The sequence below is a fragment of the Microcaecilia unicolor genome, chromosome 10 (assembly GCF_901765095.1).
Source record: "Microcaecilia unicolor chromosome 10, aMicUni1.1, whole genome shotgun sequence".
Classification (NCBI taxonomy): Eukaryota; Metazoa; Chordata; class Amphibia; order Gymnophiona; family Siphonopidae; genus Microcaecilia; species Microcaecilia unicolor.
The window spans coordinates 206,644,069-206,668,358 of record NC_044040.1 but is presented as its reverse complement, the minus strand read 5'-3'; the positions used below and the strand labels follow the sequence as shown (position 1 = coordinate 206,668,358).

Sequence of the window (24,290 nt, the reverse complement as noted above, 5' to 3'; positions counted from 1 at the left end):
GGCGGGGCTGGTGGTTAGGAGGCGGGGATAGTGCTGGGCAGACTTATACGGTCTGTGCCAGAGCCGGTGGTGGGAAGCGGGACTGGTGGGTGGGAGGCGGGGATAGTGCTGGGCAGACTTGTACGGTCTGTGCCAGAGCCGGTGGTTGGGAGGCAGGGCTGGTGGTTGGGAGGTGGGGATAGTGCTGGGCAGACTTGTACGGTCTGTGCCAGAGCCGGTGGTTGGGAGGCAGGGCTGGTGGTTGGGAGGTGGGGATAGTGCTGGGCAGACTTGTACGGTCTGTGCCAGAGCTGGTGGTGGGAAGCGGGACTGGTGGTTGGGAGGCGAGGATAGTGCTGGGCAGACTTATACAATCTGTGCCAGAGCAGGTGGTTGGGAGGTGGGGCTGGTGGTTGGGAGGCAGGGATAGAGCCGGCGGTTGGGAGGCGGGGCTGGTGGTTGGGAGGCAGGGATAGAGCCGGCGGTTGGGAGGCGGGGCTGGTGGTTGGGAGGCAGGGCTGGTGGTTGGGAGGCGGGGATAGTGCTGGGCAGACTTATACGGTCTGTGCCCTGAAGAGCACAGGTACAAATCAAAGTAGGGTGTACACAAAAAGCAGCAAATATGAGTTATCTTGTTGGGCAGACTGGATGGACCGTGCAGGTCTTTTTCTGCCATCATCTACTATGTTACTATGTTTTAATATATAAAAAAGCAGTTTGTCCCAGATGCCACATATTCAAACAACAAGGAAAAATGTCAGCTTTTTAAGTAGTGGGACTTCCAGACCAATACCCTATTTTGATACTGATGCAGCGTTAGCAAGCAATTCCAGTACGGAGGGTAATGTCACAGTTGCTATTTTAGGATTGTGACCAATACTTTTCAGGGCTGTGTGAAATTCTAGCTGACTAACCTTCCGCTACTACAGCTTGAAGAGGTGCCATTGCAAATTAACATACAAAAAAAAATAAAAGTTTGGGGTTTACTCTTTTTGGAGCCTGTTTACTAAAGTGTGGAAAACCAAGATTTAGCACCTTATCCATTAATGCAGTAACTGCTATCTGGTACTATAATTCCAGTGCTAACTACATGACATGCCTGGGTGGGTTATGGGCAGAGAATGGGTATGGACTGCATGCTGCAGTTAAGCGTGCTATAATTACTGCACGCCGTTATTTGTTCAGTTTGCACAGGTGCATTTAGTGCGTAGTAAGAACTGTGCATTAACTGTAGGGAACATCCTGGACATGCCCCAAACAGTTCGTGCACAGCCTTTATACTTACTATGCCTTAAAGTTTGTTTGTTTTTTTTAATTTGTACCCCGCGCTTTCCCACTCATGGCAGGCTCAATGCGGCTTACATGGGGCAATGGAGAGTTAAGTGACTTGCCCAGAGTCACAAGGAGCTGCCTGTGCCCAATAGTAGAAGTCGGGCCCTTGCAGATCACCAATGTGGCCGCGCAGGCTTCTGCTTCTGTAAGTCTCAGGACGTCAGACTCACAGAAACAGAAGCCTGTGCGGCCACGTTGCTGATCTGCAAGGGCCGACTTCTACATGGAATGTTGCTAGTGGAATAGCAACATTCCATGTAGAATCTCCAATAGTAGCAACATTCCATGTTGTTGTTACATTTGTACCCTGCGCTTTCCCACTCATGGCAGGCTCAATGCGGCTTACATGGGGCAATGGAGGGTTAAGTGACTTGCCCAGAGTCACAAGGAGCTGCCTGTGCCGGGAATCGAACTCAGTTACCCAGGACCAAAGTCCACCACCCTAACCACTAGGCCACTCCTCCACTCCAAATGTGACTGGCATTTCAAATCTTTCGCAAAACCCCACTATCCTTGATATCTGATCAACTTCATCAGTCCAACCACATAGCTTCCTTCATTTATAAATATAAAAAGACTAATAAGGTCATTGGACTGAGCAAATGCTGGGAGGAAGATATTATGTCTCCTATAAAGTAATGGATCTTCTTCCATTGTACAATCCATGTATTTTTTTTTTTTTGTTCATAGAACATTCTGGACGCCCCTCAAATCACACCTCATTACTCCAACTTCTTCTCAGTTATGCTGGTCATGTACAATGGCACCCAGCTCATCCTATATAATAATATGCACCTCCAACGTACCATCGCTGTCTGGCTGCCTGAGTTCGTAACATCTCATGACGTCAGCCAGCCTCCAGCGTCCCATTCCCCTTCACTGCCCCGCCCTTGCATCAAAACGTAATGACATGAGAGGGCGGAACAGTGAGAGGGAAGGGAACGCCGGAGGCGAGCTGATGTCAGGATGTTACCAACGGAAGGGAAGCCAGCCAGGCCAGCCAGAAAACAATGAGGTACAAAGGAAGAGAGAATCGCCGCACATCGAGGGGAGGGCAGGGCAGAATCGATGGGACACGGATGGGATAGGAGGAGAGGACAGGAGAGAAGAATCGCTGGACATGGAGGGGAGAAAGGACAGGGGAGAGAAAAAAAAATCGCTTACAAGAGAGCCTTTCTAGGGCCCGTTTCATTGTTGAGGAAACGGGCTGGGTTCAACTAGTTTAAACATATGGAGTCCGAGTGTGTTCTCTTGTTCAGAAATTCTGGTTAGGTACCCGGCATACTCTCACATCCTTACTTTAAGATAACCATGTCTATTGTTACAAATATTTGATTTTCAAATATATATGCTTTAGAAGTGGAGAAGTGGCCTAGTGGTTAAGAGTGGTGGACTTTGGTCCTGGGGAACTGGGTTCGATTCCCACTGCAGACACAGGTGGCTCCTTGTGACTCTGGGCAAGTCACTTAACCCTCCATTGCCCCAGGTACAAATAAGTACCTGTATATATAGTATGTAAGCCGCATTGAGCCTGCTATGAGTGGGAAAGCGCAGGGTACAAATGTAACAACAACATGGAATGTTGCTACTATTTGAGATTCTACATTCCATGTAGAAGTCGGCCCTTGCAGATCAGCAATGCGGCCGCGCAGGCTTCTGTTTCTGTGAGTCTGACGTCCTGACCCTCCATTGCCCCATGTAAGCCGCCTGCCATGAGTGGGAAAGCGCGGGGTACAAATGTAAGAAAAATAAATAAATTAATGACTATGAATGTCTGCTAGGATTACTATTGCTTTAAAGATCATTTTCACTTTTTGGAAGTCTCTGGATCGAATTAATTATAAAATAAGGGGGAAGTTGCTATACTCTTATCAGTATGAAACCTATATGTCTAACAAACTGAAGAATTATGTCAAATGTAAGAAGAAATGGTCTCCTTTACTCTCTTATTTAGATGAGAGTTAACATGTCTCTCCCCTATTACGCATTGTTTCTAAGTGACAATGTTGTAACTTTGTTACGTGTCCTTGCTTCTCCTTTATTGTTATTGGTTCTTCGTTAATACTAAATCCAATCCCCTCGATACTCAGCGCTATTTAACCGGCCAGAATGGCTGCTGACCAATTAAATAGCGCTTAACCAGCTGTTCTCCAATATTCAGCGGGGGATAACCAGCTATCCCCAACATCCCCGCTTAGCAGCTAGCCGGTTATATCGCCTGATAAACCAGCTAGCTGCCAATTTTTAAAGACAGATTAGTGGCCATATTTGGCTGCATGAACACACAGGATCTCTCTGGTCAGGTTAAGTCTGAATACTGACTTAGCTGGTTACCTTTAAACCAGCCAAAAATAAACCAGGTGTTCAGTGCCGGCATTGAATATTTGGGTTCAGCGCCAACTGATGGCCTAACTCCCGCAGTCTGAATATCTGCCCCAATAAAAACAGACTGCGAAAAAGAAAAAAAGCAAACGTAAAATGGGAACAGTATGAGAATGTTAAAAAAAACAACAAAAAAAAGCCCACATTGTTAAAGAATGAGATATCCAGGGGTTGACAGTCTCTGGCAGGGTCTGCTATGAATTTATGCTCTGGCTATTGGTCTAAAAGTTTCACTACTGACTGATGCAGAGCCAACCGCTTTCTTCCCCTGTGCTCTAGGTAGAAAAGCACCATCCACAGCCAACTTATCATTGCTTAGAATCGTAAACAATTCTCAATATTTTTGGGCCCAATTTTCACATTTCCTCGGTTCAATTCCACTTTTACCCTGATGGTTCTCTGCCAGACACACCATCCATGGAGTGGGGGGAGAGGGGAAGGAAATTGGGAGAGGAAGCAGAATAGCCAAAAAAAACTTAGTTCTCAAGACAAGCTGTTATTCATCTTTTCAAAACTTATCTCATGGCAGAAAGTAGGTCCCTGTCCTAAGAGGCTTCTAATTTAAGCAGGTACTTGAGGCAACGGAGGATGAAGTCATATATCTGTAGAAACAGAATTTGGATCATGGCTTCCCTGGCTCTTAGCCTGCTGATCTAACCACCAGGCTAGCCCTCCACTGTAAAAATGTTTTTTGTAAAGCAAAGCAAACGTTAAAGGGAAAAGTACAAATCCACGTCCACTATTTCCACCAGTTAATACACTTTGTGTGATTGAGCCAATAGAAAAATCAAATACATCCAAAACAGAAAGCAAACACTGCTGCTATGAATAGAAGGTATACTGAGCACCAAGATTTTTTTCTTTTTGGAGGGGGGGGGGGGGAGGAGGGAGGAAAGCGTGAAAGGTCAACACAAGCTGATCCTGAAGTCATTAGCAGATGAAAAACGGTCCCAAGGAAAAGCTTACCCAACTCACACAATATTACTGACAATTACAGAAGCACAACATGCTCAATTTTGAATAACTTTGTTCTTTCATGTGGTAAATGTAGAGTATATGTTGTGTGCATCAGTGGAAAAACGTCTACTTAAAAAAAAAACCAAAACAAAACCAATTCTACTTATTTCTATAGTGCTACTAGACGTACGCAGCACTGTACACTAAACATGTAAAAGACAGTCCTTGCTTGACAGTATGGGGCTGGGAAGGGGTTCAGAGGACTCAGAAGCCAGACATGTGGAGGAGTGGCCTAATGGTTAGGGTGGTGGACTTTGGTCCTGGGGAACTGAGGAACTGAGTTTGATTCCCACTTCAGGCACAGGCAGCTCCTTGTGACTCTGGGCAAGTCACTTAACCCTCCATTGCCCCATGTAAGCCGCATTGAGCCTGCCATGAGTGGGAAAGCGCAGGGTACAAATGTAACAAAAATAAAATAGATACTATTGGAGATTCTACATGGAATGTTGCTATTCCACTAGCAACATTCCATGTAGAAGCCTGCGCGGCCACATTGGTGATCTGCAAGGGCCGACTTCTACATGGAATGTTGCTGGTGGAATAGCAACATTCCATGTAGAATCTCAAATAGTAGCAACAGTGGAGGAGTGGCCTAGTGGTTAGGGTGGTGGACTTTGGTCCTGGGGAACTGAGTTCAATTCCCGGCACAGGTAGCTCCTTGTGACTCCGGGCAAGTCACTTAACCCTCCATTGCCCCATGTAAGCCGCATTTAGCCTGCCATGAGTGGGAAAGTGCGGGATACAAATGTAACAAAAATAAAATAGATACTATTGGAGATTCTACATGGAATGTTGCTACTATTGGAGATTCTACATGGAATGTTGCTATTCCACTAGCAACATTCCACGTAGAAGGCTGCGCAGGCTTCTGTTTCTGTGAGTCTGTCAGATTCACAGAAGCAGACGGCCACATTGGTGATCTGCAAGGGCCGACTTCTACATGGAATGTTGCTACTATTGGAGATTCTACATGGAATGTTGCTATTCCACTAGCAACAATCCATGTAGAAGGCTGCGCAGGCATCTGTTTCTGTGAGTCTGACATCCTGAGATTCACAGAAACAGAAGCCTGCGCCGCCACATGGTGATCTGCAAGGGCCAACTTCTACATGGAATGTTGCTAGTGGAATAGCAACATTCCACGTAGAATCTCAAATAGTAGCAACAGTGGAGGAGTGGCCTAGTGGTTAGAGTGGTGGACTTTGGTCCTGGGGAACTGAGGAACTGAGTTCAATTCCCACTGCAGGCACGGGCAGCTCCTTGTGACTCTGGGCAAGTCACTTAACCCTCCATTGCCTGCCGCATTGAGCCTGCCATGAGTGGGAAAGCGTGGGGTACAAATGTAACAAAAATAAAATACATTTATTGTGTATTTTTAATTTTCACTGAACAGCTTTGTGATCTGCTTAAGAAATGTGGTTGGCTTCTTCCACTCTTGTACTGTTGCTGTCTGATATTCCTGTGGAAAACGTTTTTTTTCCTGCTTGTACTGTTCCCCAATTTTCACCAGCTGTTCTTTTTTTTTTTACTGGGAGGTTCAGCAACTTTTTCTTCAGTCAAATCCTGGACGTCGTCCTGCTGATCTGATATGTGGTGAATCGGAAGAATACTCAGTGAAAAGTTCATGAACAGACGTGAAAAATTTAAAAATATTGCCTCCTTTCATTTTAGGTCATCAGTGACTGTCTGTAATTTAAACCTTGGGTCAAGGCAAGCAGCAACGATAAGAAAGTCGTCTTTAAAAAGACGTGAAAAGCGATCGTTCACAGATTTCACTGTATCCGACAGCATTTTCTTTATTCCATCAGACAAGTTATTCAGCTATAGGAGTAAAGACCTTACTGCAGGCAAAAAGTACAGAAAGTGCTTATTTCACGAGTTATGTGTTGAAGCCGTTCGAACTATCATCACACTGCTGCACATTTAGTCCCTTAACGTCATCCACCTCAGAAGTGTAAAGTAGTATAGCCCTTTTTTTGTTCAAGCGAACGTTCCAACATATAAAATGTGGTGACTAAATGGAACTCAACATCAGTTAACAGCTGATGCAGACCCAATTCAAGCTGAATTGCGTGTACACGAGATGTGACAGTGGAAGAATCAATATATATAAACGGCGAGTGACCGTACTCACTGCAAATGCGCAGTAGAGACTTCCCTCTCTGTCCCGCCCCCGCGTCAATACGTGATGACGGGGGGGGGGGGGGGCGGGACAGAGAGGGAAACTGCGCCGCCGACGTTGCTACCGCTCCCCCCCCCCCCACTCGGAGTCGCCGCCGCCACCCCTCCACCTGGTCCGGGCCCTCTCTTCACTTCTGAACTTACAGATCCATTCGCCGAACGCAGCAACGCACATCAGCTGAGCTGCAGTGAGCCCTTCCTTCTTTGCCTGTGGCCCCGCCCTCCTGTGACGTAACGTCAGCGAGGGCGGGACACACACAGGCAGAGAAGGAAGGGGCAGCTCAGCTGATGTGCGTTGCTGCGTTCGGCGAATGGATCTGTAAGTTCAGAAGTGAAGAGAGGGCCCGGACCAGGTGGAGGGGTGGCGGCGGCGACGACTTCGAGGGGGGGGGGGGGGGGGAGCGGTGGTGACTTCGCGGGGGGGAGGGGAGCGGTGGTGACCGCAGGGGGAGGAAAACCTCTATACCAGCCCGTTTTTACGGGCTCAACGGCTAGTGTTTAAAGTAGCCAACCAGTTTTCTGGACGTACAATGATGTGACAGAAGGCTATGAGAATAAGGAACCATGAATACATATCGTGTTTCCCCGAAAATAGGACCTACCCCGAAAATAAGAGCTACCGGGGTTTTCCTGCAAATTAAAAATATAAGACATCTCCCCCCCAAAAGTAAGACCTACCAAACTTTTTTTTTTAAGCAGGGCCGCCGAGAGCCACCCGAGGTCGCCGGGCCCCCCCCCCCCTCCGTCGCTCCCGGAGCTAACCTGAAGCTCCTTTCACCTTCGCAAGTTCGGATTCGAAGAACCAGCGCAGCAGGGCAGACCTCTCCTTCCTTCCATGTCCCGCCCTCGTCTGACGTTACGTTACGTCAGGCGAGGGCGGGACACGGAAGGAAGGAGAGGTCTGCCCTGCTGCTTCGAATCCGAACTTGCAAAGGTGAAAGGAGCTTCGGGTTAGTTCCGGGAGCGACGGAGGGGGGGCCCAGCGACCTCGGGTGGGGGGGGCGACCGATGTTTCCCAGAAAATAAGACATACCCCCCCCCCCGCCCCCGAAAATAAGACCTAGCACGTTTTGGGGAGGAAAAATAAATATAAGACAGTGTCTTATTTTCAGGGAAACACGGTAACTGGAGTGTATAAGCAAAACCACCAAGTCCATGGACCCCAACGTCTTTCCGAGCTTTAGTTATGTTGGCCCCATTGTCTCGTAAGACAACATGGACGGCTTTTCTCAATGTTTCACTTTGTGAGAATTTGCAACAGAGATGCTTAGGTTCTAAAGCCACTTCCTAACTTCTAGAAGCCAATGTCCTCAACAATAGAGAAAGGCTGGACATCTACGGCTATCATTTCACCTACAGCTTTGTGAATCTTTTGGGCCTCTGGGCTATCATCCACTGTGTTTACAATCAAATCCCTTATGCTTTGTTGGTTTTCACTTTTCCTGACTGGGCTTTGGATGGGCATAGTATCATGCTATGCGAACCTAGATTAAAATTCATCACGATATTTGTGTTTAATTGGTTGTTTAAAGCGGAGGTTGTGAAATTTTTAGACTGACCAACACCAAGTGAAATCATCGCTCTGCACATGCCACAGATCGCTTTGCTCGGATCTTCATCCATACTCCGAAAATATTTCCATACCGGATTTCTTTTATCCATTGTGTTTAATTTAAGCACTTTCTAAACAAAAACACGCTGGGCCAATACACCCGTACAGTTGTGCATCAATGCTCCGAATTAATGAAGGAGCGAGAGAGGCAGGATCACCCCCTCTAACCTCATAGGCGCAGCAGTTGTACACGATAAAGCTGTGTGCCAATAAGGTGGAGAGGGCGGTCCTGCCTATTTCCTCTCTCTCCTTCATTGGCTCAGAGCATTGTGATGTGCAGATGTATAGGTCATGAGGCTGGTTTTTATCTCGCACAAGAAGGAGCTGAAGAAACAGAGCTAGGCACTTCCATGCGGTTTTAAACAGCTTTGAATTGAAACCAAATGGGTGTTCGCTTTTATAGCGCAAGTATTATTCATATTTTGAATTTAAATCAAAATTCAGGGCCACACTGTTTCAGATACAAATTTGGTTCAGATCTAGTAACTGCCCAGATTAAGATATGGTAACTCCAAAACCTTAGCAATAACTGTTGAAGGTATTCTCAGCTTTTTTGGGGGAGAGTTGACTTGCAAAATAGGAGAAACCTTCATTCTGTTATAGTTGATACAGAACACACACAAATAAAATTTCAATATTTTATAAACATCCACTAAATTGTTTCTATTCTGGAATCTACCAACATTCTCTGCTATAGTACTTTAATACTCACATCAGCTCCCTCAAGTGATTTTTTCAGCACTGCAACAACTTCCTCTTGGAATGCCACTTCATCCACGCATTTAGGACGACTACACAAAAAACAAAACAAAGAAAATAAAATCTCCAGTCAGCAGGAAAATTGGTACATAGTGATAACAGGTGAGAAGGATGGCATCAGCCAATCAGCATTCACTTTCTGCATTAGGCCACACACCATGCCACAGAAGTATCCCCACTTAAACATCAAGCCCAGAAGCATCCCCCTCCCATCCCAAACCTCACCCCCCCCCCAGCCTTGTCCCTTATTGTCAGACAAATCTCGATGCTTTCAATGACATCAAAAGAAACAGACACTATTGTTTTTAGCTAAAGTTTAAAAATAGTTTAAAAATTAGAGAGGGAAAAATGTATGCCTAACACACAGTATAAACTTTCTACAGACTAGAGTGGAGGAGTAGCCTAGTGGTTAGTCCAGAACTGGGTCTGATTCCCACTGCAACTCTGGGCAACTCACTTAACCCTCCATTGCCCCAGGTACAAATAAGTACCTGTATTTACTATGTACACCGCTTTGAATGTAGTTGCAAAAAAAACACAGAAAGGTAGTATATGAAGTCCCATTTCCCTTTCTCTATTTGAGATTCTACACGGAATGCTGCTAGTCGAGGAGTAGCCTAGTGGTTAGTGCAGTGGACTTTGATCTGGGGAACTGGGTTCAATTCCCACTACAGCTCCTTGTGACTCTGGGCATGTCACTTAACCCACCATTACCCCAGGTACAAATAAGTACCTATACATAATATGTAAACTGCCTTGAATGTAGTTGCAAAAACCCTAGACCAGCAGTACATCAAGTTCCTTTAACAAGATTCCATGCACAATCTCAAAGAGTAGCAACATTCCATGTAGAACCCCAAAGAATAGCAAGATTCCGGAATCCCAAAGAGTAAGGAGTAGAGGAGTAGCCTAGAGGTTAATGTAGCAGACTTTGGTCCTGGGAAACTGGCTTCGATTCCCACTGCAGCTCCTTGTGACTCTGGGCAAGTCACTTAACCCTCCATTGCCCCAGGTATCAAATAAGTACCTGTATATACTATGTACACCGCTTTGAATGTAGTTGCAAAAAAAACACAGAAAGGTAGTATATGAAGTCCCATTTCCCTTTCTCTATTTGAGATTCTACATGGAATGTTGCTAGTGGAGGAGTAGCCTAGTGGTTAGTGCAGCGGACTTTGATCCTGGGAAACTGGGATCGATTCCCACTGCAGCTCCTGTGTGACGCTGGGTAAGTCACTTAACCCTCCATTGCTCCAGGTACAAATAAGTGCCTGTATATAATATGTAAATCGCTTCGATTGTAACCACAGAAAGACAGTATATAAAGTCCCATTCCCTTTCCCTATAAACATTTTTTTTCAGATGTGATCTCTATCATGTGTTCATTACTATATATACCTAACATTTATATCTTCTATAAGAAAGGAAACAAACCTGAACATGCCTATGATCACTTGGCTCCCAGTCACCATCCGATGTGCTTTTTCCTCTCCGATTCTAAAATATTTTTTTGTAACCCTAACTAAAAAAAGGGACCTAGTGATATTGAACAAAAAGTATTGTTTAAGTATCATTTTTGTCAAATTTTTTAAACAAAGAAGTTGGGAAAGCATGCAGAGATTAACTCACAGAATTCTTTCTAACACCTCAGAGCACATGTGTATGCTTACAAATCCCTCCTTTCAGTACCCTTCTCCACCACTGCCAACTCCAGCCTCCGCTCATTCTGCCTTGCCTCACCCTATGCCTGGAACAATCTTCCTCATCCCCTATGCCAAGCTCCCTCCCTACCCATCTTCAAATCTCTGCTTAAAACTCACCTCTTCAATGCTGCTTTCGGTACCTAACCTTTCGAGAAATATAGTATGCCCTATCAGATTGACTCTACACTTGTCTTTTAGATTGTACACTTGTCTCTAGATTTACACCTGTCTTTTAGATTGTAAGCTCCTTGAGCAGGGACTGTCCTTCCATGTTAAATTGTACAGCGCTGCGTAACCCTAGTAGCACTTTAGAAATGTTAAGTAGTAAGTAGTAGTAGTAGTATGTTGTGTATTCAGTAATGCTCTCCAAATGTTGTCCGATGATTAAGAGAATGATGCGGGAACAAAGTTCATCCCCGTCCTGTCCCCTTGAGCTCTGTCTGATGCCATCCGCACAAGTCTCCAACAGTTATGATTTTATATTGAAGTCATTTTATTCAAGTATAAAAATATTCTATACAACTGTCGATGTATAAATCACAAACGGTACAGAACAAGGATCAACAAAATCCCCTCCACTATTGGGAAAACTGAACAAGCCAAACTGACTATAGAATGCTACATAGAAAATTCAGAGTATCTCAGCCACACACATACCGAACATAAATGCCAAATACATAATAGCTGACCAAAAATGATAGGACATATATTCAACTGAAACCCCAAGAACCCACACCAAAGAAATAGAAAGAGATGCATTTCCCCCTATACTGTGTAAAATGTACACGCCAGGGATGGAGTTAGGCGAGTGCAACCAGGACAACTGCCCTATGGCCGGAGCGCCCTAAGCCTGCTGGAAGCTGAAGAAGGCAGGGCCTGGTAGTGGGCTTTGGGGTCCCCTCCCAAATTTCTGCCCTAGGCTCTAGCCATGTCTAACACCAGCTCTGGCAGGATACACATTTCAAATCTCATATATTCTAATCACAAAATAGAAAATAAATGTTTTTTTTTCTACCTTTTACTGTCTGGTCATTTTATTTTTCAAATCATGTTGATCCCAGGCTCTGGTTTCTGTTTCCCTCTAGCTTCTCAACTCACTTGCCAGGGTCTCCTGCCCATTTGACATTTCTTCTTACTCCATGCTCACCATCCATCTTCCATCTCTGTATACCTATTTTTCCCCATGTTCAGCATCTCCCTTCTCTGTGTCCCCTATGCTTCCCTCTCCAGCATCTCCCCAGTGTCCATATTCCCACGTTCATTATCACTACTCTATGTCCCTATGCACACACCAAGTCTAGCATCTCCCTTTTATGTTCTTACTCTCCCCCCAAGTCTAGCATCATCCCTCTGGTACATATACCCATTCCCATGTCTGGCATTAACCCCTCTGTGTCCATATACAGCATCTCAGCTTCCCTCCCTCTGGTCCAGCACCTGCCCCCTTCAGCTCCAACCCTCCCTTCCTTCCTACCTCCCTCCAGCGCCGCCTCTGTCCCCTTCAGCTCCAGCCCTCCCTTCCTCCCTCCAGCACCACCTCTGCCCCTTCAGCTCCAGCGCTGCCTTCCCCCAAACAGGTCTGACATTTTATTTTCACCGCAAAGGTCCCCCACAGGGCTGCTCAGGGGCCTTTCTTCCTCTGCCAGCTCCTGCCTTCTGATGTAACTTCCTGTTTCATGAAAAAGGATGTTACATCAGAAGGCAGGAGCCAGAAGAGGAGGGAAGGCCCCAGAGCAGCCCTGGGGGTGGGGGAGAATCTTCTTCGCAACTCAATAGGTAGGAAGTAAAAAGCGGCAGGGCAGGGTGGGAGGGAAGGATGCCAGAGCTGCGGTAATTGCATGTTTTTTTTTTTGTTTATTTTTAATGCGGAAGCAAGGCTTTTTACCACTCCCATGAGGTGGTAAAATGTTTTGCTCCCGCACCTGCGGTAATATTTTTTACCACAGATTACTGCCGGCTACACCCCTCCAGACAATCTTTGCAACTGTCCCACCAGCATGTAAAGGGTATTTTTGGTGGTGAGGGCATTTACTGGGTGGTAGTTGTGGGGGGTTGGGAGAATAGAAAACAGGTGAGACAGTTTAAAAGGAAGAATTCTTTAACTACTATGTTTCACTCTATGTAAGTTTCTATGCTACAGAAACTGAACTCCATCTCTCATAGAAATGCAAAGAGCCATTTGTTTTGAGAGGGGCTTATTCCTCTGGAAACTCCACGCGGTTTGGTCCATATTTGGACTATATACCTCGTTACCTGGTTGTTGGGTTTTTTTTGCCACATGTCAAGTTTCATCCCACGCCAGTAAATTTTGGCCCCCAGACATACATTAACCCCTTTTATATAATTCCTTGCAACTTCCATTGGGTTAGATAGAATAAAATAAGCTTGTGATATTCACAAGTCCTCATGCATGATGGTTTCCAAGTATCCCCACTATTTAATAAACGTTTAACATTTTAGAATATTCTTTTGAATGCTAAAATTGACTTAGAAGCCAGACACGTGGGTTTATTGTGTATTTATAATTTTCACTGACCGATTTTGTGATCTACTTAAGAACTATGGTTGGCTTCTTCCACTCTTGTACTGTGCTGTCTGATATTCCTATGGAAGACGTTTTTTTTCCTGCTTGTACTGTTCCCCAATTTCACTGAAATCATCCTACCAGAAAGAGGTAAGGAAGGAGGCATTTTTTTGTCATTGTTTTGCGACACAGACAAAGATAAAAGCGCCTTGCTACATCACGTATCACCCCTGGTAGCAATAACATGAACTTCTGGGGATCAGAAACCCCATTTCCAGTGATGTCATCAAAAGTGATTGGTGTCCATTTTTCTGCGACATCATGAAAAGCAAGAGAATTCATATCAAATGGAATTATAGGAGGTGGGGGTTGGAGACGTACGAGATAGAAGGGTGGCTTGGACAAAGCGCACAGCCCGACCCACAAGTGAACGCTGATTGTCAGGCAGAAGCTAACTGAATTTTGGGCTCAGTTTCTGCCAAAAATGCCAGTGTAAACTCCCTCCCCCCCCCCCTGCAAATCTCTCTTAGCCCCTCTCCTTCCCAGCAGAAGATAGGCCTGCTGGTGGCAGCTCGCCCCTTCCAAGCACCCCTCCCCAGCCTACCTTTTCATTGGGGATGCTCTTGTGCCCATTACTGTCCACTCACTCCTGCTCAGGACCAGCCCAGAAAATGGCTTCCGGGACATCTAGCGGCAGTACTGTGAGATTGCTGCAGGAGGACCCAGAACCATCTTCAGAATGGAACCAGTACCGACACTGGAAGTCCCGGAAGCCATTTTCTGGGTCAGGCATGTGCAGAAGCAAATGGGGATGCTCCTGCACCCACTACCCACTAATAAAAAGATAGGGCTTTGGGTGGGGGCCAGTTTCAGTCGAAGATTCGTTTTTGGCAGAAACCAAATATCCTGGTTTTGAACAGGTACTAGAGAGGCAAGATAAGGATGATGTTAGCAGATCAGTTTGACAGTGTACCCATTCTACTACATATAAATTTACCTCTAATCAGTTTGGCTAGTATTACTGCTGTAAACACTAAGGGGGCAATGCTATAAGTACGTAAGTACATAAGTAATGCCATACTAGGAAAAGACCAAAGGTCCATCGAGTCCAGCATCCTGTCCCCGACAGCGGCCAATCCAGATCAAGGGTACCTGGTAAGCTACTCAAACGTACAAACATTTTATACAAGTTATTCCCAAGTCCATTTAGTAGCGGTCTATGGACTGGGCACCCACATTTAAGCACCAGATGTGAGCACGAATGTATGCAGCTCCAGACCATATGGTACCAATTATAAATTTACCTCAAAGAAATGCTAAATACGAAGTTGAGAGACTCTCAGACTACATCTCCCAAATTGCAAAAATGTGATCTACAGAACAGTCCACTCTGCAGATTTCACATACCTAGGAACCAAATGGTAGAACTCCTTACCAACACCACCCAAAATAAGTATACAGGAATATGCCAAATTCCGCAAAACCCTTAAATCATTACTCTTCAAGCAAGCAAACCCTGACAAAGAACTGTCATATCTCAAATAACTCACTCTTACCTGAATTGGTTATTCCTTTATTTACCATTAACCTTCTCACTATTTCAAGAACAATTTCTCATTCATAATAGATTTGCTGAATGTTGACTATCCATAGCTATCTCAGTATATCTATAATATTGCATTGTATAATTGGGTTCATACAAAACATATCTCTATCATGGATTAGTCTCTGCTATGTATCCTATACTGCTTATTGTAAGCCACATTGACCTCAAGCTTGTTTGGGATAATGTGGGACATAAATGTAACAAGTGGCTGGAAAAGAGTTCAGCACTATTCTGCAATGGTGCGTGGTAAGTGGCAAAGCGTGTTCACATGGGCGAATATGGGAGGGACACAGATGGTGCTGCAACTTTAATGCACCACTTAAGAGATACTGTAAGTTACGTGTGCCTTTGCTGCATTTAGGTGCCCACAGTTATATCAGGTCTATGGCTGATGTAACTGTGGTACAACAACAGATTGTGCTAGTTATCTTTTAGGAGGAGTGGCCTAGTGGTTAGGGTGGTGGACTCTGGTCCTGGGGAACTGAGGAACTGAGTTCGATTCCCACTTCAGGCACAGGCAGCTCCTTGTGACTCTGGGCAAGTCACTTAACCCTCCATTGCCCCATGTAAGCCGCATTGAGCCTGCCATGAGTGGGAAAGCGCAGGGTACAAATGTAACAAAAATAAAATAGATACTATTGGAGATTCTACATGGAATGTTGCTACTATTGGAGATTCTACATGGAATATTGCTATTCCACTAGCAACATTCCATGTAGAAGGCTGCGCAGGCTTCTGTTTCTGTGAGTCTGACGTCCTGCACGTATAGCAGAAGCCTGCGCGGCCACATTGGTGATCTGCAAGGGCCGACTTCTACATGGAATGTTGCTAGTGGAATAGCCACATTCCATTCCATGTATAGTAGCAACAGTGGAGAAGTGGCCTAGTGGTTAGGGTGGTGGACTTTGGTCCTGGGGAACTGAGTTCGATTCCCACTTCAGGCACAGCTCCTTGTGACTCTGGGCAAGTCACTTAACCCTCCATTGCCCCATGTAAGCCGCATTGAGCCTGCCATGAGTGGGAAAGCGCGGGGTACAAATGTAACTAAAAAAAAAAAAAAAAATAGGCTCTTGCCATGCAACATCGGGGCATTTAAAAAAGGGTGTCCACTTATACAATTATCCCAGGAACCTGTAAGTCTTCTTACATCTGTAGAGTATGTGGAAATGTACAGCCACCTCCATTTCAGGAGTTTTATCTTAATTACGCTTGCTTTTGTGTAGAAACCCCAATAATAACGTAAGATCATATTGCGCAGGCCAGCGTATACATATTTACTATGTCTAAGAGATGCAATCAAATCCTTACTATTTCTCCACCCAAGGCACAGGTTTCTGCTTCTTGCTGTCCCCACTGCTGCCTGCCGCCTTTTCTTTGACTGGTTTGGTGCTGATAGAAGACGGTCCCTTAAGAAATGCCTGCATGCTCCACGCCTACAACAAAAGAAAGAGAAAAAGAAGTGCTTTTTTAATATTAGAAGTTACTGTTAATCTGAAACCTTAGTTTTGGCGTTAGCTCTCTTATCTGCTATTAATAGAACTACATAGGAAATGGCAGCGCTAGTACATTGGAATTCATGTATTCTTGATCAGATTCTCTGGTATTGTTTCAGTTGCTTAGTTTTTTTTTTTTTTTTTTTTATTTGTACCCCGCACTTTCCCACTCATAGCAGGCTCAATGCGGCTTAGGTACTTATTTGAATCTGGGGCAATGGAGGGTTAAGTGACTTGCCCAGAGTCACAAGGAGCTGCAGTGGGAATCGAACCCAGTTCCCCAGGACCAAAGTCCACCACTCTAACCACTAGGCCACTCCTCCACTCCACAAGTGAATCAGGATCTGAGTGTTGAATACAATCTCACCTGAACAGAGAAACCACAGCCATTCTTGCAAGAGCTCAATTATTTTTCTGGCTTTCGAGCAATATTTTTTACATTGCCTGTATGGCAGTTTAATGGATTATTTTTGTTGCTTGGTATGTTGGCAGGAAGTTTAGAAAGAAAAAGGCTTATGTATTTCCTCCTAACTTAAATATTAAGAAGTTCAAGATGGGAAGGAAGGCTAGTAACTGTAGTTTTAGTAGGTCTGAGGTTAGTTACCTCCCTGTCCAACTTCCAAACTTTACTACACAGAATAACTTGCTTATTAGGCGGTTGGATTAAACCAGGGCTTCCCAAACCGAGTCACAACTCCGAAACCAATATTTGGGATTATGACCTGAACAGGCCCTCCATAGAAATGTCATCAGCATTTGTGCTGTAAGTAATCACAAACGTTTGATAAGCTTAGACAATTATAAGAAAGTAACTTAGATGAAAATGTTGATCATACGTGACAACAGATCACCCAAGGCCTGAACATCCAATGGACCACCACCACCCACACACACGCAGATGTGTAGGAAAATTCTAGAATCCACACTGCATGGTTTCCCCATTTTATTACATCTTTGAAGTAATTTTTTTTATTTTAATCTTTTATAATAAACGACAAGAAAAAGAATAAAAGCATAAAACAAGAATTCCCCAACCCCCCTTTCCCATCTCCTAATGTTATAGGTGAAGCCAAGCACGGATCCAAAACCACACTTGACCATGTAGTTCATCTGATATGTTTACAGTTCATTTATGGTACATAGCAGGCTCTCTACCCAAGTTAACAATTCAGAATCCAACTTCTGGCTCTGTGTGGCATTGCTGTCCAAACTGGTTCCCACGCTTTCTTATATTGATTCCAGCGAGCCACAGATCTATCTCCTCAAATTTTCTTTTAAAATCATAGTGTGCATATGGGTAGGAGGATCAGTTTGACGCCAATAAAACAAAAATACATTTAACTGCCAACAAAAAGCTTAAAATAATGTGTGCCAAAGCTCCTACCAATGTAACTATGACAACAGCTTTGGCACAATGCTTCCCAGTCAAGTTTACTACTTCTGCCTCTGTCCACATGAGTATCCTGATCCATGGTGAGGAACTGGCTCAATGTGAATGATACCTATACAGGTCATTTCCCTCAGTTAAGAGGTAAGGTACCCAGAAGTAAGGATAAAGCATTTTGATATACTGCCTTTCTGTGGTACAGGTACTTTCTCTGTCCCTAGTGGGCTCACAATCAAGTTTCTATACTTGAGGCAATGAAGGATTAGGTGACTTGCCCAGGGTCACAAGGAACTGCAGTGAGAACTGAACCCAGCTCTCGGCCCACTACACTAACCATTAGGCTACTCTACTCTTAAGAGTAACATACAGGAGGCAATGGCAACGAAACCTTGGGGTCATCTTTGACTTCTCTCTCCCCTTCTCTGCTCATATTCAACAGATTGCCAAAATCTGGCGTTTCTTTCTCTATAACATTAGCAAAATCCGTCCCGTCATCTCTGAGCACTCTACCAGAACCCTTATCCACACTCTTATCACCTCTCGCCTTGATTATTGCAACCTGCTTCTCACCGGCCTCCCACTTAGCCATCTCTCTCCTCTTCAATCAGTCCAAAACTCTGTTGCGCGATTCATCTTCCGCCAAAGTCTCTACGCTCACATTAGCCCCCTCCTTAAGTCACTTCACTGGCTCCCTATCCGTTTCCATATTCAGTTCAAGCTTCTCTTATTGACCTATAAGTGCATTCACTCTGCCGCTCCCCAGCGCCTCTCCACTCTCGTCTCTCCCTATGTCCCCCCTCGGGTACTCCGTTCTGTAGATAAATCTCTCTTATCCGTCCCCTTCTCCTCTACTGCTAATTCTAGACTCCGTTCCTTTTGTCTTGCTGCACCTCACGCCTGGAATAGACTTCCCGAGCCTGTGCGTCTAGCCCCGTCTTTGGCCGTCTTCAAGTCCAAACTTAACGCCCACCTCTTTACCCCTGCTTTTGCCTCCTAACCTCTACTCACTTGCCCTGTCCTTTATCCCCTTACCCTTAATTGTTCTGTTTGTCTTATCTAGATTGTAAGCTCTTTGAGCAGGGACTGTCTTTTTGTGTATGGTGTACAGCGCTGCGTATGCCTTGTAGCGCTACAGAAATGTTATAGGGATGATAAGTGACAAGATTCCAGTGTACCCTAAGCAAATATTTCTTTTACCAACGGGAGAAAGATGTGTAGAACAGAAAAAAATATATAAGGGAATAAGTCATCAGCAATTAATAATTCAGACTCACTTGTAGTCCGAAAGCCAAAACTCAAACACATACCAGAGAACTAAAGGCTACACGTGACGCAACCCCTCTCTTCCCCCTCCCCCCCCCCCAAAAAAAAAAACCCTAACCACACAAAAACTCACTTTATATTTCCACTCGAAAGAAAGATAGAAAAGGCCAACACGAATTCTGAATGCGCCCCGCGCCTTTATTCATACAGTACACCGGTGGCGGGAAACGGACTTACCACTTCCGGTACCCGGAGGACCGACCATAGAGAGAGCGAGCAGAGGACAGACCGCCGTAGCGTTCTGCGAAACCTCCTTGGCGCCGCGCGCCACTACGATCCAGGAGGTTAGATTGGGAACAGGACACGGCATGACGTCAAAACGTTGAAGCCTCATGTCTGTGTTTCTCCTTCCCCGCTGCTCAGCCCACCGTCGTTCTGCGTACACTCAAAACAAAGCAAACAAGCCTATCAGTTGCTGCATCCACGTTGTCGTTCTTTATTTGTTGGTAACATTTTTATTTAATATCACTTATATTTTCAAACGTGCCAGCTTGTACAGCATACGGATGTGCACAGAGGAAGTATAATAACGGAATAACTTATTAGATTGTAAGCTCTTTGAGCAGGGACTGTCTTTCATCTATGTTTGTGCAGCGCTGCGTAAGCCTTGTAGCGCTATAGAAATGCTAAATAGTAGTAGTAGTAGTAATAACTTCTCATAGGTAGAGAGTAGTAATTTGTTATAAAAATGTCGGCAGAAATCCAGCCCAAGGTATCTGCCTGCCTCTCTGACATTGCTACCTGGATGTCTCTCCACCACCTGAAGCTCAATATGACCAAAACTGAGCTCCTTATCTTCCCACCTAAACCAACCTCTCCCCTTCCCCCATTCTCTATTTCTGTGGACAACACACTCAGTCTTCCTTTATAATATCTCCAGAATTCGCCCTTTCCTTTCTGAGCACGCTATCAGAACCCTCATCCACACTCTCATCACCTCGCGCTTGGACTACTGCAACTTGCTTCTCACAGGTCTTCCACTCAACCATCTCCTACTACTACTACTACTTAACATTTCTAAAGGGCTACTAGGGTTACGCAGCGCTGTACAATTTAACATGGAAGGACAGTCCCTGCTCAAGGAGCTTACAATCTAAAAGACAGGTGTACAATCTAAAGACAAGTGTACGATCTAAAAGACAGGTGTACAATTTAAAGACAAGTGTACGATCTAAAAGACAGGTGTACAATCTAAAAGACAGGTGTACAATCTAAAGACAAGTGTACGATCTAAAAGACAGGTGTAAATCTAAAGACAAGTGTACAGTCAAAAGACAAGTGTACAGTCAGTCTGATAGGGCATACTATATTTCACGAAAGGTTAGGTGCCGAAAGCAGCATTGAAGAGGTGAGTTTTAAGCAGAGATTTGAAGATGGGTAGGGAGGGGTCTTGGCGTAGGGGTTGAGGAAGATTGTTCCAGGCATAGGGTGAGGCAAGGCAGAATGAGCGGAGCCTGGAGTTGGCAGTGGTGGAAAAGGGAACTGAAAGGAGGGATTTGTCCTCTGAGCGGAGGTTACGGTCGGGAACATAGGGGGAGATGAGGGTAGAGAGGTAGTGAGGAGCCGCAGACCGGGTGCATTTGTAGGTAAGGAGGAGAAGCTTGAATTGTATGCGGTATCTGATCGGAAGCCAATGAAGTGACTTGAGGAGAGGGGTGATGTGAGTGTATCGGTTCAGGCGGAAGATAAGACGTGCAGCAGAGTTCTGAAGGGATTGAAGGGGGGATAGATGGCTAAGTGGGAGGCCGGTGAGGAGTAAGTTGCAGTAATCAAGGCGGGAGGTAATGAGAGCGTGGACGAGAGTTCGTGTGGTGTGCTCAGATAGGAAAGGGCGAATTTTGCTGATGTTGAAGAGGAAGAAGCGACAGGTCTTGGCAGTCTGTTGGATATGCGCAGAGAAGGAGAGGGAGGAGTCGAAGATGTCTCCGAGGTTGCGGGCAGATGGGACGGGGAGGATGAGGTTGTTATCAACTGAGAGAGTGGAGGAAGAGGAGAAGTGGGTTTAGGTGGAAAGACGAGGAGCTCAGTTTTGGATATGTTCAGCTTCAGGTGGCGGTTGGACATCCAGGTAGCAATGTCGGATAAGCAGGCCGATACCTTGGCCTGGGTCTCCACGGTGATGTTTGGTGTGGAGAGATATAGCTGGGTATTGTCAGCATAAAGATGATACTGAAAACCATGAGATGAGATCAGTGAGCCTAGGGAAGAGGTGTAGATTGAGAAGAGAAGGGGTCCAAGGACAGATCCCTGGGGAACTCCAACAGATAGTGGGATGGAAGTGGAGGAAGATCCATGAGAGTGTACCCTGAAGGTGCGGCGGGAGAGATAAGAGGAGAACCAGGAGAGGACAGAGCCTTGGAACCCAAAAGAGGACAGTGTTGCAAGAAGTAACTCATGATTGACAGTGTCAAACGCAGCAGATAGATCGAGGAGGATGAGGATGCAATAGTGGCCTCTGGATTTGGCGAGGAGCAGGTCATTGCAGACTTTAGAGAGTGCTGTTTCTGTCGAGTGTAGAGGGCGAAAACCGGATTGAAGTGGATCGAGGATGGCATGAGAGGAGAGAAAATCGAGGCAGCGACTGTGAACGGCACGCTCAAGTATTTTGGAGAGGAAGGGTAGATGGAGTGGTAGTTGGAGGGGCAGGTAGGGTCAAGTGATGTTTTTTTTAGGAGAGGTGTGACTACGGCGTGCTTGAAGGTGTCAGGGACAGTTGCAGTGGAGAGAGAAAGGTTAAGGATGCGACAGATGGAGGGGGTGACAGTATGGGAGATGGTGTTGGTGGGGATGGGATCAGAGGAGCAGGTGGTGCATTTCGAGGAGGAAAGAAGGCGGGAGGTTTCATCCTTGGTGATCTCAGGAAAGGAGGAGAAAGAGGCCATGGTTGGTTGGTTGTTGGAAAGGGCTACAGGCTGAAGAGGAGGTGGTTTAGTAGTGAACTCAAGGTTGATCTTTTGCACCTTGTCGCAGAAGTAGTCAGCCAGTGATTGAGGAGAGAGTGAAGGGGGAGTGGGAGCGAGGGGCACTTTGAGGAGGGAGTTAAGGGTGGTGAATAGACGACGAGGGTTGGAGCTGAGAGAATTGGTCAATTGGGTGTAATAGTCCTGTTTTGCAAGGAATAGGGAGGAATGGGATAGCATGAATTTGTAATAAGGAAGTCTGAATGGGTACGAGATTTCCTCCAGAGGCGTTCAGCGGATCGGATGCAGGAGCGAAGGTAACGGATGCAAGGGGTCAGCCAAGGCTGGGGATTAGTACGTTTAGTGGGATGGGAGGTGGATGGAGCGAGGGTGTCCAAAGCAGAGGAGAGAGCGGCATTGTAAGCGGAGACCGCTTTGTCTACAGCCTCGGAGGACATGATGGAGGGGAGGAGATTAGAGATACTAAAGTGGAGGGGTCAATAGCCTGGAGATTCCTGGAGATGGTGGTTAAAGTTGGACGGGGCAGAGGGGGGGTGAAGAAGTGTGAATGTGATCAGGTGATGATTGGAGAGAGGGAGAGCTGAAGCGTGGAAATTGGAGGGTGAGCCGGAGGAGGAGAGGACGAGGTCAAGACAATGGCCATCACGGTGAGTGGGGGTGGTGGAGCACAGCTGGAGGTTGAAGGAGGATGTTAGGGTGAGGAACTTAGAAGCGTTAGGGTCGGATGGGTCATCAGCGTGTATGTTAAAGTCTCCGAGAATGAGGGACGGAGATGAGGGTTCAAGAAAGACGGAAAGCCAAGCATCAAGCATCAATCCCTCTTCAATGTGTTCAAAATTCTGCTGCACGACTAATATTTCGCCAAAGTCATTATGGGTGGTGGACTTTGGTCCTGGGGAACTGAGGAACTGAGTTCGATTCCCACTTCAGGCACAGGCAGCTCCTTGTGACTCTGGGCAAGTCACTTAACCCTCCATTGCCCCATGAAAGCCGCATTGAGCCTGCCATGAGTGGGAAAGCGCAGGGTACAAATGTAACAAAAATAAAATTCCGCAGTAAGTTTCAAATGTGCAAGCTACCCATGTGGTAAAAAATATTTTTAATTTTTTGGCTGAGGGGGTGTTTCTGTGTTAGTCAGCAGTCAGCATTTCCATTCACTAACTGATAATTAGCGGAGGACTAGCACATGACCCCTTACCAGAAAACAGGTGGCGGTAAGGACTCATCCGCTAATTTTTGTTAATGGTCTCAGTTGTGAACGGAGTCTAAATTTTCTGACCCACTGACCTTGACGCAGCTCAATGAAACGCTGGCCATCGTTGGTCACGGTCTGATTTTTGATGCAGCTGGAAGAGACTCTACAGCTAAGTGTTTAAAGCTGTTAGTTTTGATAAGTTTTTGATAAATCTGCTAGATTTTGTAACTTGCTATTTAATCCACTTGGGAGGGGTTTTTTGCCAATGATGAAGAAGCCCTGCTCTTTCAGCTAACTGCTGTGAGCTTCTTGAGGTTTTTTTCCTCCCTATTCATCATTTTCATTGCTTACAGATAAGAATATGAGAATCTTTCTTATTTATAACATTAGCTCATGGCCATTAATTTGGAAAATGGAAAGTTGACCACTTTACGGCTGCGATAAAAATGGCTTTAGCGTTCAGGAAAAAAACGCATAAGGACGCGATAAGACCACTTTCTACCACAGCTTTGTAAAAGGACCCCCAGGAGTGTTATTTTTAGCTTAATAAACACACATGTCCTATGTCGGATAAGTATCGTGCGTGTCCAAGGTGCAAGATGCTAGTTGAGATGGTTTTCTAAAGGGAAAGCCAGTCTGTGTATGAGTCATTCTTTGAGCCCCTCAGAATGTGTGAAAACTGCCTTAGAAATTAAAAAAAAAAAAAAGCTTGATAATTTGTATAATTAGTGGTCTGAGAATATTAGATGATTAGATTCTGGTGCAGTATAATTAGAGGAGGCTTGTTGCGTTGGGGGTCTTTCTCTCTCTCAATATATATATGCCTAAAAATATGGCTTAGGGACATCAGATGCCAGCCAGCAGCCTGAATGGGCT

General features: G+C 45.4%; 2 protein-coding genes across 2 annotated transcripts in view; one reads left to right on the top strand and one right to left on the bottom strand.

Moving 5' to 3' along the window:
* The window catches only part of LOC115478508 (replication factor C subunit 4-like), a 45,309-nt gene extending 25,826 nt beyond the window's left edge, over positions 1–19,483 (bottom strand). The window contains exons 1-3 of the mRNA XM_030215897.1: positions 19,372–19,483; positions 16,404–16,528; positions 9,216–9,294 (exon numbers count right to left, since the gene is read on the bottom strand). Of these exons, the coding sequence (XP_030071757.1) occupies positions 9,216–9,294; positions 16,404–16,519 (195 nt within the window). The 5' untranslated portion in view covers positions 16,520–16,528; positions 19,372–19,483. The remainder of the gene's footprint in view (positions 1–9,215; positions 9,295–16,403; positions 16,529–19,371) is intronic.
* LOC115478505 (T-kininogen 1-like) overlaps positions 1–24,290 on the top strand; it is a 191,819-nt gene that overhangs the window by 102,539 nt on the left and 64,990 nt on the right. The gene's annotated exons all lie outside the window — the stretch shown is intronic.